Here is a 16064-nt window from a genome sequence, read left to right on the forward strand (position 1 = left end):
TAATACCAACACATCACACAATACAGAGCGCCTGTGATGCAAGGACAATAGGTGCCATTTACTGATGTGAATGTCAGAGACTGAGAGGACAGCTGTCCTCGAAAGGTTGGTAAAACATGCTCAGAGAGAGAGAGGACACACAAACCCACTCTGCTGGTGGGCTCAGAGAGAGAGAGAGGACACACAAACCCACTCTGCTGGTGGGCTCAGAGAGAGAGAGAGGACACACAAACCCACTCTGCTGGTGGGCTCAGAGAGAGAGGAGAGGACACACAAACCCACTCTGCTGGTGGGCTCAGAGAGAGAGGAGAGGACACACAAACCCACTCTGCTGGTGGGCTCAGAGAGAGAGGAGAGGACACACAAACCCACTCTGCCAGACTGGTGGGCTCAGAGAGAGAGAGGACACACAAACCCACTCTGCCAGACTGGCGTGGAAACACATGGGGTGTGACCGTGTCTCCATTTAGCAGTGGAAAGTCTGGAATGCGCTCAGTTTGTGTTGCTTCAAAAGTGTGCACTGATGTGTGTGTGTTTATTGTGTGTGCGTGCGTGCGTGCGTGCGTGCGTGCGTGCGTGCGTGCGTGCGTGCGTGCGTATACAGTGGATGGGATAGTGAAGATGATGCTGGTGAATATGAGGGCAGTCAAGGTGAGCCAGGGGGAAGTTAATGGTGGGAGGGGAAAAGCAAAAACATTACATAAGGAAAAGATGTATAAAAGTGTGAACTTTTGAGGGTCATTCATCACTGTTGCATGTTGGGAGACCTTGAGAGGATGGAGAGGCCGCTGCCTGGAGGGAGGGGTCTACAGTGGTGGATGATTATGATGGATGTAAACGTTGTGACTGCTAGCCACACCCCTTTATCTCATCAGGAGAGTGGTGTGATCCAAAAGGCATCCGGAATATGAGATGTGGTTTAGTCTACACATTAAAAACCGGGACAGCTGTGTCGTTTTAGATTTTTGCGTAGGCTATTAAAAAATAGCAGATATACAAGCTCACAGCATGTCGATTTGTGCCCCCCTGCAAGTTTGCACATTTACATTCATTTGAGGCCAGAAAAGTCGCAAATTGTGATTGGCCGAAATTACTTTTGGCTACTTTTGGATTGGCTGAGGAATGTGATGTAGCCGAAATGATGTACAGTATGATGATAAGAGCTCCCCTCACTTCACACAAGTGTGATTTTTACATTTTTGAAAAATCTTGAAAGTGTGAGAACTACTGATTTGGGAATTGCATTAGAAACGGCCTCAGGTCTTAATGGGTTAACTACATTTACATTCCATTCACATTCCCTGAAGAAGGCTTAACGGCCAAAACGTTGGTTTACTGTCCTACTCTGCATCCTAAATAAAATATTCTCTCTCTCTCTGTCTGTCTGTCTCTCTCTCTCTCTCTCTCTACCCCCATCTTTCTCTTTCTCATCCTCCCTTGTTGCTAACTTCTTCTTTTGTGTATCATGAGATGTATCATCTTGTTACTGACGATCCAAAAAGTAAGTACCGTCATTCGTTCTAACTAAGTTTGTCACCGTCTGTGCATTCCAGATGATGGAGGGAAGGAAGGAAGGAGCGATATCTGACATTGAGGAGGAACTGAGTTGAGAGGAGTGGTGGATAGAGGAATGGTCTGCTGCTGTGGGACAGATTAATACTTCATGGCTCTCCGAACGCACTCCCACCCCCACCGCCTTACCCAGGAGCTCGTAGAGTAGGTTGAGGATGTCCTTCCAGGCGGCGCCTGCCTCCTCCCCGGCCATCTCTGCAAAGTGGGCGGCGCTGTTGTACACGTTCATCCGGTCTACGCATTTGCACAAGAGGGACAGCATGCCCTGTGGGACGAAAAAAAAACAAGATTATTGTTACCCTCGATAATCTCCTGGTCACACTGTCACACCGGAATGCAATGCAAACGAAAGTAATGCAATTATACATTATGCATGCCCACGTAGGAAAACTAGGTTTGACAATACTACTTGAATTGGTACGATATTATAACAAGATGAGAATAGGTCTTTGTTGGGAGTAGAATAGAATACTACTTGTAGATGGTCTAACAAACACAAGCCGTATGTAGTATACCACTGGTTGTCAAAGTGGGGTCAGAGGACCCACAGGGTTCCTTGGGAGGTACCATGGGGTCCCCAACTAACAATCATTTTAACCACTTTGACCATGAGAGCTTGTAGATTTGTACATTTTTAACTCTAAGCTTTGCTTCTGGAGGAGGTCCCTGGCACAAAATATTTTGTAGATGATGGGGGTGCGGGCCAAATCATTTTGGGGGTCCTTGACATGACGATTCTTTTAGATATACCGGTACTATACTATATTTACAGTTTTTACACACGTAATTTTGTTTCCACACATCTGTACACCTTTCAAGGACACTTTGGAAATCCTTTGCTGGATCATGGCACACGCTACTTGAGACACTTCCAACCATCAGTCCTCGCTACTGCTCACTAGGCTATAGCATGACACCATTTCTGTCTACAAGCTCTGGGTTACAGAGTTGCAGACCAATCTGAACTTTACTAGATTTAAAATTTGGCTACTGTGGCTGCTATTTTAGCATTGTATACAGCTATTTTAGCATGCCACAGTAGCGTTCCCGGAACAGAGCTTAAATAACCATCTTAGACACAAAGTGAGTAGACAATAGTTTTGTCCAATAGAGGATATTACTTACTGTAGGATCCATACTGTATGGAGTAAGCTGGGAAGTCTAGAGAGAATCAATTGGGACGGATATAGCCTGCACTCCCTAGTCCTAAAATAATTTGCCCACAAACCTGTGACATCTTGTGAAACCGGCAGATTTGAGATTTCACGAAGTGCTTCTTAGAATATGTCCTTGCTTTATTATAATTTGTAGTGACTGGCGATGCTATGGATAGACCCTATGGAGGCTATGGACCAGATATGGATATTAGTACGAGAAAATAGAGTGATCTTGTCCGGATCACTCTAGTCAGGACGTTACAAAATCTAGGAGAGCCTGGTTATGCAAGGATAATAATGGAGATATGGTTCTCACTGCTCTGTGCTCATACCTCTTCTTTAAAGATATCTTGTCGCTTGATGAGCGAGCGGAGCAGACTCTGTTTCTCCTCGTGTTCCAGCTCCTCGTCTGGCTGTTTGAAATACTCAATCAGGTCTGTCAGCGTCTGCAGCACCTCGTCCACGTACCCTGCCACAGCTGCGCTGTCCCCCCCCTCCCCAGCACTGTCCAGAGCCCTGGACACAGACAGAGACAGAAAGAAACTGGATTACTGGAACACTCACGATCTTAGCATTATCCCACTCTGGAATAGGTGCCTGAAACTTGATGCAGAGGTGACCCGAATTCATTCATTATAACATCAGACTATTAAGCTATCTGAGTTAGGAGCTAATTTCTCGATTATGAGAAATGACTAATTACCGGTAGTAAATGAGGATTTGATGAGCAGTGATTAAATACTGGGGGGTGTGTGTGTGTGTGTGTGTGTGTGTGTGTGTGTGTGTGTGTGTGTGTGTGTGTGTGTGTGTGTGTGTGTGCGTGTGTAGTGGTATTCATATACTGTGGAGGTTCTCAAGTGGTGTGCCTTGAGGCGAGGTCAAGTGTGCCGTGAAATTGGAGACCACCATTGCATTGCTCAGCAGCAGATGCAAATTCCAATTCTCTGATGGAGCGCCCAAACACTGCACCCATGTCTCCTCATTTGCACATCAATAACCTAAGTTCTCCGTGTGGAAAACGCAGCCGCCCCACATCCATTCTCCTATTCAACTCTACCCAACTACAGTTGATGGCCTAGAAAAAGAAAATCTATATGGATAGCTTTCTCATCTCTCTCTTGCTCTAGCTGATATACAGTATGAGATCATCATTCGTTCTAACTAAATTTAACAAAATGTGTGTGTGTGTGTGTGTGTGTGTGTGTGTGTGTGTGTGTGTGTGTGTGTGTGTGTGTGTGTGTGTGTGTGTGTGTGTGTGTGCGTGCAAGTGCGTGCGTGCGTGCATGCATGCAGGGGAAGCCCTTCCATTACTTGATGAAATCGTTGAACAGGCTTGTGGTGTTGCGGATGATGCGTGCGGCCCGAGACTCTTCGTGCAGACACATCTGCAGGAACAGCCCATCATCCATGTGGCCTTCAGGAGCCAGGCAGGCCTGGCTCAGGAAACACACAAAATAATCTTGTTATAGTGTTAGAGCAGACTGAGAGCAGCCATCCCCAGCCTGGAGGCCGGGGACCACTGCTGTGACCATATTGCAAGTGGACCCCCAAATGAATGGCAAAACAGTAGGATATTAATGATAATGTAACATGATTACATGAATGCTGCACTATGTAACTTTCCTCCTCTACCTTCTGGATTTTAACTTGGGTCTACTGTGCAAGTGCTGACAATTGTACCACTGAGGTAACAGGGCCTGCCTGCTTGCTCCGGGAAAAAATTAAAACAACTGAAAAATTTACAAAAAGCATGGAACCCCATCTTTAAAAACACAAATTACACTAAATCTGTTCAAATCGGGGGTTCACAGCCAAATACATATACCGGTACATTTGAGTGTTGTTGACATGACAATGTTTGAGAACCACTGGTATAGATTTCTAGACCACGACACCAGGGTAATCTGACTCATTGTAATAAAACGGCTTAATCCAATTGTAGTCTGCACGTGTGCGTGTGTGTGTGTGTGTGTGTGTGTGTGTGGGGGTTGGGCCTTTTTGGGCCTTTTGCTGTCCCTGGCAATGCGCCCAGAGACGAGCGTCACTCCTCATGCCGCCCTAAACTCTCTAAGCTCTCTCTCCCCCAAAACTAACTGTAAGCCGTCCTCCACTGTCGCCCTCCCTCTGCGAGACCCCATTATCACATTTAAATAGGCCGCCGTCTCCTATGTCCTGGGATATTGGGGGACTAGTCACTGTGCGGGAGCTGTGCCAACTCTGAGCAGTCAGGGACAGCTAACGCTCCCGTTTGATTGGGTGTGACAAGTTGCTGTGTATTGAGATCAGAGGTGTTATGATAAATCGGGATGACTACCCATGATCCCACTGTACATGGAGTTAGATTACATAAGCATTATATTTCAGACCGCATCATTTAATTAGTCTGCAATGATGAGAATGTATTTTTATTTTTTGAGGGGTGCTAGCCCCTCCAACACCTGGCTTTGTGTGTTCCCCTCGTGACGTCATGTGGCAGACAAGTCTATGGACTTTTTATGTTTATCTTATTCATGCGGCATGCCCCCGTGATGTCATGTGGCAGCAAAGTCTATGGACTTGGACCCTTTATGCACTATTATATTTCCAGACAGAAACATCCTTCACTCACAGAGTCACAGTCCACCGTCAACACCTTTTGTAGGTACTGAATGCAGGCACTGTTTCAGGCCAGGGTATTGACTATTTTAACGCATTCATTAAACATTTACTGCGTAATGGAAAAAAGCATTTGTTGCTCACCCTTCTTTTCATGATACCTAGGCGGATAGACTTTGCGTCAGGTGCCAGGTAGGACAGCCACAGGCCTGTCGCTACGTGCATGACGAAGCAGATGGAGTCTCCGTACTTGATCTCTGGCGCGCCCATGCCATCGATGTCTCTCTTCACACCAGAGTCAACCACCTTTTCCTGTTGGATTCACACATGGAGACACACGCGCACAAGACATATTGTGCTTAGACTCAGAACGGCAGCATCACTCCCAATCTCCCGCCGTGGTCTGAAAACCCACCTTTTCAGACTCCATCATGGCCCATAGCACTTACGTACCCTACCCCCTTAGATAGCACTTTTTAGACTTAGACAGCATTTGAAACAGACCTATAGCATGTCATGTAGACAGCACAATAATTGCATTGTATGTAGTCATAGCACTTCATAGTACATATGTATAGCATAGTATAGTATATATACAGTTTATTGTCTCCACCAGGCCGAAGGCATGTGGGGAGAGTATGTTTTGCACTTCGTCCGTCCGTGTGTCCGTCCGTCCGTCCGTCCGTGTGTCCGTCCGTGTGTCCGTGAACAGCTAATCTCGGCCACCGTTAACCCGGTCGATGCCAAATTTTGCACACACACTCCCTGGATGCCAACGATGAACCTCTGCCCCAAACTTTCCAGAACGGCCTGTTATAGCGCCACCAGGAGGCCGCTTTGTGCAAAACAAGTTTTTTCACAGTACACCTACAGATTTTGTCCAAACATCACGCAAATTAGTTCACAGTCTCTCTAGAGCCATTCAACGAAACGGGTCTTTCAGATTTCTCAGACTCCATCCTGATTGGTTAAGATTGGCTTCCAAAGTTCACAGGAGTGCTCAGTTTCAAACAAAATGCTGTAAATCATGAACACATCGCGTGATTTCCGTGAAATTGTGCACGCACATTCCCACTAGGCCGAGGACGAAATGCCACATGAACAATTTCAACTCAGCCTCAAGGTGGCGCTATAACTGGCCGAAAAGTGTTTTTACCTCTAACTGCACGGATCTGTGGATAACCTGGTGGAGACCTGTGCCCAGAAGGGCACTTTTTCTAGTATGAATATATTCATATAAACTGTATATATACTATACTATGCTATACTAGAACATATCTATATAATGATACTATAGTGTCATTATATAGATATGTTCTAGTTACGTTCGCTTACGCATGTTTCATGATAAATGCATTTTATATATGTGATGCATTCCCATGCCTTTTTGTTCTTGCTTAATGTAAATCGCTCTGGATTAAGAGCATCTGCTAAATGCCTAAATTGTAAATTGTAGACTGAAGTGCATGGGAGAGGTAGGTTTAGTTCAACTCATTTATGCTAAATGTATGCGCCATTGCGTGATGGCGTCACGTGGCTTCATGGTCCAATCAAATCTTCCATTCTTAAGTAAGATTTTAGAAAAACTGGTCTTTAATCAACTACACGAGTTTTTAAACAATAATAATATTCTTGAACTATTCCAGTCTGGATTCAGACCAAATCATAGCACAGAGACGGCCCTAGTCAAGGTCATAAATGACCTTAGAGTGAACGCTGACACTAAGCACCTGTCCGTCCTTGTCCTCCTGGACCTCAGTGCAGCGTTTGATACAATCGACCACAACACTCTCCTGAACAGACTTGAGCACCACGTTGGTCTCTCTGGCACTGTCCTCAAGTGGTTTAGATCCTATCTGACAGGTCGAGAGTCCTTTGTAGCCCTGGGTGACCATACCTCTGAAAAGACGGAGATGACATGTGGGGTTCCCCAAGGCTCTATTCTAGGTCCTATGCTTTTTAATTTGTACATGTTGCCACTTGGCAATGTCATCAGGAGACACAAAATTGATTTCCATAGCTATGCGGACGACACACAGCTTTATATATCTGTATCCCCTAAGGACCTCAGCCCCATTGACACCCTAACAAACTGCATCTCGGACATCAATGTCTGGATGTCAGAAAACTTTCTCCAGCTAAATAAAGATAAAACGGAAATCTTAGTTATTGGAGATGGCCCCCACAGGGAACAAATATCTCACAAACTAAAATCCTGCTCATTAAGCACCAAGGATCAGGTAAAAAACCTTGGTGTCATACTTGACTCAAATCTGAATTTCAAGGCCCACATCAGCAACATCACCAAAATATCATTTTATCACCTGAGGAATATTGTCAGAGTCCGTGGGTTTCTCTCACAAGCTGACACAGAAAGACTGATGCACGCATTCATCACTAGCAGGCTAGACTACTGCAATGCTCTCCTATCTGGTGTCCCCAAAAAAGAAGTTGCCCGGCTGCAACTAGTCCAGAATGCAGCAGCACGCGTACTGACCAAGACCAGACGGAGAGCACACATCACACCCATTTTAAAATCCCTTCACTGGTTGCCTGTTTTATCTAGAATTGATTTTAAGGTCCTTCTGCTGGTTTTTAAATCTATCCATGGTAATGCACCCACATATTTGTCCGAAATGCTCCCTGGGTACGTGCCTGGAAGAGCTCTTAGATCCTCGGGAACTGCTCTCTTAGAGGTTCCTAGGACTAGACCTAAGACTAAAAGGCATGGAGAAGCAGCCTTTAGCCATTATGGTCCTGTAATGTGGAACAGCCTGCCAGTTAACCTGCGGCTCTCTGAATCCACGGACATTTTTAAAAGAAACCTTAAGACATACCTTTTTAACATTGCGTTTAATTAGCTCATATCATTATCCTTGTTTATGTTTATCTTTAATGTTTTTAAAATGTTTTCTTTATTTTTTTCTAATGTTTTTATATTTGTAAACTGTGAAGCACATTGAGTTGCACTTGCTGTATGAACTGTGCTATACAAATAAAGTTTTGATTGATTGATTGATTGATTGAATAGGGGGACTGCGTGCTCGCCTCGTTAGCGCTGCTGCGTTCACGGCCTGGCAGAGATGGGATGGATTACAGGGGAGAACATTAAATGCCACTGTTCCAACACGGTGACCTTTACATAGGAACCGAGTGACAGCAGAACACACCGACAATGAAGGGAGCAAGGAGAAAGCGAGACATGGAGGAAGCCAACACGTTCCACAGGGACATATTTTCGAAAGAAAGGAGCACTTCTGAGATTCTAAAGTGCCTCCTTTTTTATTATGTTTTAGCATAATGCTGTTAAAATGGAACCCTGAAGGGATAGAAAAATAGTGGATGAAAAATATGGGTTGTTAAGGCGGAGAAATAAAGTAAGAGGAGTTAAGGATAAGGAATGAGAAGTGAAAATACTCAATAATAAATAAATTAAAGGCGTGCAGGGTCTTCATGCTCTGATGAGAAATGCCCCATGACTACCTAATTGAAAACAGCCATCAACAGGGTCAGTTAGAATTAGGCCAGTGGAATACATGCATGGCTGCTACAAACACAAACACATCAAATTAATAGCTGTGAAAATAAAACGTATACGAATGTCCTACCGTACTGTTAATTGTTATTATTGTATTATCATTTAAAATGTTGATGATTTGGTTGTGGAAATGTTGTGATTGGAATAACATCTCTGATGTATTTTGGCTAAAATGTTTGAGACAGAGAATTACAGATTCAAAGGCTTGCAGTCCATTGTTCATTAGAACCAATCATAACAACCACAGCAGTGGATCTGCAATTTTTTAATATCTAAAGTATACTATAACGTAATGCTTTTTATTTTAAACCAATTGTGTGTCTGTCCGTTTGAGCACGGAATGTGCTCAGCTGATTGGCTGAGCACGGAATGTGATGTATGATGACGTATGATGTATATAATATACGTTCCTAGCTGGGAATGAGTTAACAGTTCACGTGCCAGCCGTTATTATTACCCCTAGACATTGCAAGGGAATGTAACACGCGTAAAACAGGGCCCTCGAGCTCTGCAAACCTTCTCTCAGTCATGGTCATACAACTGCATTTAATGCTCTCTCAGAAAACTGAGATATCAAGATTTGAAATGTCACTGGTCAGAGGTTTTGAAAACAGTTGTTTATAGTAAGACCTTTCAGATAAGGTATTTAAGAATGTTTTTCCAGTATCTACAGCTTGGACAAAAGAATCACTCATAAATATAAAACTGTTTTGCTAGTTGCTCTGAGCAACACATTCACTAGAGATATTGATCATTCTTTGAATGGATGGATTTAGCAAAGGCACACTGATCGTTGACTACAGTCTGCCAGAGAGTGCTCTGGTGGACTGTAGTCAACGGCCTATGCTCCATGAAAAGGAGCGATAGGCATAAGTAAATAAGTATGGTAAGTAAGTAAGTACTGTACACTGACCTTGGAGGGCCTGAAGCAGAAAGCGGTGGCTTTGGTGTCAGACTTCAGTCTGTCCTGTAGGACCAGACTGCCGTCCTCCGTCTTAGCCAGGTAGTGGCCGGTGGAGAGATGGCGCAGGCGGAACGATTGGCCCCAGCGGATGTGACTACCGCACCAGCTAATCAGCAGCACACATGCACCCACAAATATGTCACAAGTCATATATCGCCAGCTTTTTATTTGTCAGCTGACTGATTATATAGAACACTCACAGCAATTTAATTTGATACCTTCCCCTACCCTGAGGGTTTAGTTAATGTCATTTAAGTTTTAAATTGTGTGGTTTTTCTTTTTATCGAACCCTGGATACAACTGTAAAATCTCCACACTGCTGAAAATGGAAGCAGTTTATCTTAACTCACAAAAATGTCATATCCTCATTGAAGAAGTGAGGTATGGATATGAAACAGATTGCTATGGAATGGAATGGAACTCTGACTGGAGTTTGCAATTTGGAAGACGTTTCGTCTCTCGTCTCACAGGTGAAGCTTTGGAACGAGCAAATGGTTTCCTTGATGCAGTCTGTGAATGTTCAAAGAGCTGAAGATGTGACTTTGGGGAAATTGTGTGGGTGTGCATATGTGGGGGGAGAGAGAGAGAGAGAGAGAGAGAGAGAGAGAGAGAGAGAGAGAGAGAGAGAGAGAGAGATGGGATAATGGCTGTAAACCTGACCTGACTGCAGAATGCAGCCCTGCAACAGAATGGAATGGAATATATATATATTTTTAGCAGTATTTATGGCATTGGACACAAAAGTGTCCAAGAGGTGCAGAAGCACTCAAAAACTAAAAGACATTTGGAGATAGAGAGAGAGAGAGAGAGAGAGAGAGAGAGAGAGAGAGAGAGAGATGGGATAATGGCTGTAAACCTGACCTGACTGGAGAATGCAGCCCCCTAATTGGTAGGAGCCTTATACAGCACATAAACTTGCCTGGGACATTTTCATCTATCATACAAAAATGCACCAACTAAGTACTTCAGTATTCAGGGCTGCACGCTTGACGCCTGGTGCAACGTATACGTTGTTCTACCCTTGATGCCAGCGCGCTCTCTGTGTCTCATCAGCTATTGCTATACATATAGCAACATAACTATTTAAAAGAAAATCATCATAATTTGAAGGTTTTCAGAAACCTTAGGTCAGGCCCTAGAAGGCGTTCCCAGATTCGGCCTCAGGCATCAATGGGTTAAAATAATTATGACCTCATCGTATTTATGTAGCCTTAAGAGGCTCATGTTATGGGCCTTTATGTAATGTGAGGATTTAATGAGAAGTGTTTCCATATTTTTGGGGGTGGTGTATTATTACTGTGTGTGTGTGTGTGTGTGTGTGTGTGTGTGTGTGTGTGTGTGTGTGTGTGTGTGTGTGCGTGTGTGTACGCGATTATGCGTGTGTGCGTGCGTGTGTGCATACTGTATATACATATGTTTGAGGGTGTTTCATATGACATTCACGTGTGATCTCACCTGATCCTCAGAGGCTCCAGTCTCCAAAGGGAGCGTGATTTAGAAGCTCCCTTGCCCGACGCCTCATAGTTCACTATCCTGGGAAAACAGAGTGGAGAGAAGGGCTCTTTCACTTCTGTTTCTTCTATAATGCAGTGTAAGATATGTATATGGTATAATAGCTTGGACAGGTTCTGATGACGCTTGGTGCCAAAGTCGATGATAAAAGCATTATAAAATCTTTACTGCTTGAGCTATTGGAAATGATAAAAGAATGTATGCAGTGCCCTGCACCTTGCCAAAAAGGGGCCATTAAACATGAATTATTTCTATGACCTTCATGTGTGTCCACATTAATGTGTGTCTTAACCCATTTTGACCTGAGATCAGATTCTAAAAATGTCTGTTTGAAAATGACAGTTTTCAGAAAAAGCTATGTTTCTATGTCAGTCGCTCTTCGATTTTTCAAAAATAGCAGACCTACAAGCTATGAGCTTGTAGATCTGCTATTTTTCAATAGCTAAAGCATAACATAATGCACCAAAAGGGGTTCCCTCCCAAAATGGGTTAATCTGAAACCTAGAAATATTATCTATGGATTCACACCTGTAGAAAAGGCACCCACTGACATTTTATTAAATGCCAACTGACTCATTGATTAAAGTTTGTATTTGATTATTTTTGCTTTATTCCTTTCCAAAAACAGTCAGATAACAGACTGCATACAGCCTTCCTTCAAGGTGATTTGAAGGTTGAAAAGCTTCCATTGCTTTTCTTTTTTTCTATATACAGGTTTAATGTTTTTTTTGTCCGTCCTTTGTTTGTTTTGTCCACGATGTTGTAAGATGATAAGAGTGCCTCTCACTTCACACGGGTGTGATTTTTTTTTCATACATAGGAAATGTTTCACTATTGTATAAGCCTCTTTTTCAGCAATTCCCTGCTTCACTCACACAGTTGCAAACAGTCACACCTGAAGACTGCCCAGTGTCACCCACGGCTAAATCATGAGAGTTAATTTAAATGGGATTCAGGACTTCGCTGTGCAGATGATGACTGAACATTTCTGACATTTCCCCAGCCACCTTCCCAGCTTCCACACAGCTTATTGTGGTATAGCCGGGCATGGCCAGACTATTCTTTTTTGCATTGGCAGATTCGTCTGGTTTCCAGGCTAACCTTGTGGCCAAAAAGCCACTCCAGTTAAAATGCAAATGGAGTTTGGAGCCACCTACCTCTGCTCCTCTTCGCTCTGATCTGCATTAGGGATGGTCAAGGTCTCATCATGGCCATGGAACAGGCGCATCACATGCCCACCAACCAGATGTCCTGTTGGCCAAAGAGAACACTCGGTAATCAAGACAGGGATATTACTAGAAGCCAGGTGAAAAGTATATATCTATCTGCATTTGAACCTTTAGGCCTTATTTTATACTTAGTTGTACAGTACAGCGCTGCCTCGTGCCATAAACAAGACAGATAGTACAGACAGAGCAACGGTAGTCTCACACAGCAAGCTGATGGGACATCTCCACCTACCGATACGTCTGGTGACATCTACATTCAATGTACGGGTTAGAACTGGGTGGAAACACTTCTGAAATGTAAAAACAAACTGCACTGCAAAACCAATGCAAAGACTATGGGGCAGTTTGTCATATTGGAACGGTAACAGGGTTTGTTTTCGAGGCAGTGGGTGTGGTTTGTCAGAGGAGGAATTTCAGTCAGACAATCAGTAGGAAGAGGTTTCCGATTTTCTGGCTGTGTGAGACTGCTGCAAAGTTTAACTCCTGAGAAACGACATAGGAACAGAGAGGAACAGTTGTTATTGGTGATGATGAGGGTCCTCTGAACTTGCCTACAGCCACGTTGCTGTTAGAGCAGGTGGGCTGGACGTTCCACAGAGTCTGTATGAAGGCTGCATCGGCGGCAACAGCGTTGTTGGCGATAGACAAATGCTGCAAGAGAGGGACAGCATGGTTTATTCAAGGCTGGGTGCTGTATACCGTAAGTGCTTGCCCATGTGTGTGTGTGTGTGTGTCTGCAGATGAATGTGCCCTACACGCAGGTGTGCCTGCATGTGTGTTTGTGTGTATTTTTCTCTTCACACACACACACACACACACACACACACACACACACACACACACACACACACACACACACACACACACACACACACACACACACACACACACACACACACACACACACACACACACACACACACACACACACACACACACACACACACACACACACACACACACACAGCTAAGTTCCAGTAAAACCACACAAGGGACAAGGACACAGCGTTGTCCTTCGTTGCAATCAATAATGGCAAATCTGGGAATACATTTCTTACCAAGAATTTTCTTTACCAATGTGTTTGTAAAAGTGTCTACTAACATGTCCCACATTGGTTTCTATTCAACCACCCTAAGGGAATTTTTGACAGCTGCTGAAAGTTGGGGTACATTATTTATAAGGCAAAATGTTCTAAATTTAATTATGCTTTAAGTAGCATGTGACATGTCAAACTAGGGGGTTTTCATGATTCTGAATCCATTCCAAGCATTAGTGTTGCACTCCTTGGGCTAAAAACAGCCATACCAGTCATCACAAATGTGATGAGGTCAGCATATTTAGGCACATTTGGGCAAGTGGCTATGGCCAAACTCCCTAGTTTGACATGTCACATGCTACTTAACCCATTCTGGGTGGGAACCCCTTTTGGTGTTCTAACCCTTCTAGACGGGAAGCCCTCTTGGGGTTCTGTACAGTATGTACACTATTTTGATTCTGCTATATACATATTAGAAGTTTTTCAGAAAAGCGGCATAGAATCGGCATCAGTCCAAAATGGGTTAAACCATAATGAAATTGAGAACATTTTGCCTTATAATGGTTGTTGATGTACCCCAACTTTCAGCAGCTGTCAAAACTTCCCCTAGGGTGGTTGAATATAAACCAATGTGGGACATGTTAGTAGACACCTTTACAAACACATTAGTGAAGAAAATTCTTGTTAAGAAATGTATTCCCAGATTTTATTAATATCCTCTAACTATATGATTGTAGGCTTAGCTCTCTATGAGTTCTAGTTGATACTTCATTCCAGCAAAAATGCTTGGAGGGATTCCTATCTCAATATTCTGAGCTGGGGAAGAGAGCGGAATCTCAGAATATCCTATCGCTTTACAACAGTATATTTCCAGTGGGGGCACAGTGTTGATTTCCACATGAATAAATAATGTTACATTGTCGGTTAACAAAGTCCACAACCGTCTATTTTGGTATTGATGTCAATCATTTGCCATCTCCGCACAGTTGGCTGAATCCATAAAAAGCATATGGCCATGCCAGTCAAAATGTGCGGCCCCCTCCCTCTATACAGTGTAGAGTCCACACCAAACCTGTCCCACTGGAAGAGCCCATGAGACTTCTGATACAGTTTCATCCATTTGTATGAGACATAGACTAATAGCCACCTAACCTTGAAAAGGCTGTGTCATGATCATGGACCACAATCATTGCACAAAGTAATGGGCGTACCGATTTCCCCACGCCTGAATCCAGGATGCGTTCCATTTCTTTCGTGGCAGAGTTTACCACCGGGGCCACATCAGGTAAAGATTTCCCATCGGCGAGAGAAGATGAAAGCCTGGCGGTGGACCAGCTTCTGCGAGTAATTGCAGACCTGCCTCTCAGAGCAGACGCCAAAAGCAAAGGCTGCCCTTGCTATCGGATGCTTGGCACGTCTTAACGTATTGCCTTCTCTCTCTGGTCCTATCTCTTTCTCCCTATTGTCATCTCTCTTTCCTTCTCTGTCATTCCTTCTATTCTTTCTCTATTAAGTTAATTACGGTTGGCTCTGTACTTTCTGCATAGGGGAGAGCACATTAATGTCAGCTCATCTGAGAGATTTATCTCATCCATAAAATAAATATATAACAAAGCAGCCAACAACAGGGGTTCACTGGTAATCAGAATTCCATTACAGATATGTCTGAAGTTTACTCTTGAATTGCCTCGTCACTCTGGGACGGAGGCAGTGTCTGAGGCCTATAAAAGTTTTAGGAGCTATGTTTGAGGCAGTGAACCAAAGTGGTGTGGCTTGCTTTGGCCTTTTCAATAATGCCCCCTGAATATATCCAAGCACACCATTCTATTCTCAGATAAAGCAGCAAATAAGCATCAGGGCAAATTCTTTAACAAACCAAGCTCAAACAGGAAAACCAGACAGATGGACTATCTGCCAGAACTTGGTTCTCATCTGAAGACAATTAAGAGACAATTTAGAACTCAGGTCAGCTACAAGAAGGATACACTGTAGCCTTATTTATGTGGGGCATCCACTGCAAACCTTTTCAGTGGACTTTTCTGTTTGGATGTATGGGCTGTCAAGGCCAGAAAGTAGTTTTTTGCCACTCAGTAGGCATTCCCGCATAACTTCCGGGTATGATGATGATGTCATGCGCATACCCTCTATAATGCTATAATGAAATTATTCTTACAGAAAATAATAATTAAAAAAAAAAATATTCCAACCACCGGTTCCTTACATTAAGAACTTGCTGATGTCTGAATGCTGAGGTATGTACAGGAACTGTAATGTAAGTATATTAAAGATGGAGTGCCGTGATTTTTAAGAGGTGACAGTACTTGGTGTGGTTGTTATGTGCAATGATGTCTTCCCTTTGTATTTAGGGTTTCTTCCTGGAGGCTGAAACCTTGACAGTCAAACGTACCAATGAAATAAACAGTGAAATCGTATCATCACAATATCCCCTAACCCCTCCCC

General features: G+C 43.6%; 1 protein-coding gene across 4 annotated transcripts in view; it reads right to left on the minus strand.

Moving 5' to 3' along the window:
• Positions 1-16064, minus strand: part of ryr3 (ryanodine receptor 3) — a 169303-nt gene that overhangs the window by 114755 nt on the left and 38484 nt on the right. For all 4 annotated transcript variants that reach the window (XM_083790960.1, XM_083790959.1, XM_083790958.1 and 1 more), the window contains 8 exons: positions 13119-13218; positions 12496-12589; positions 11282-11359; positions 9776-9932; positions 5469-5636; positions 4041-4162; positions 3062-3245; positions 1702-1837 (listed from right to left, as the gene is read on the minus strand). In XM_083790960.1, the coding sequence (XP_083647086.1) occupies positions 1702-1837; positions 3062-3245; positions 4041-4162; positions 5469-5636; positions 9776-9932; positions 11282-11359; positions 12496-12589; positions 13119-13218 (1039 nt within the window). The remainder of the gene's footprint in view (positions 1-1701; positions 1838-3061; positions 3246-4040; positions 4163-5468; positions 5637-9775; positions 9933-11281; positions 11360-12495; positions 12590-13118; positions 13219-16064) is intronic.

Source organism: Protomyctophum parallelum (assembly GCF_964188405.1).
Source record: "Protomyctophum parallelum genome assembly, chromosome: 19".
NCBI lineage: Eukaryota > Metazoa > Chordata > Actinopteri > Myctophiformes > Myctophidae > Protomyctophum > Protomyctophum parallelum.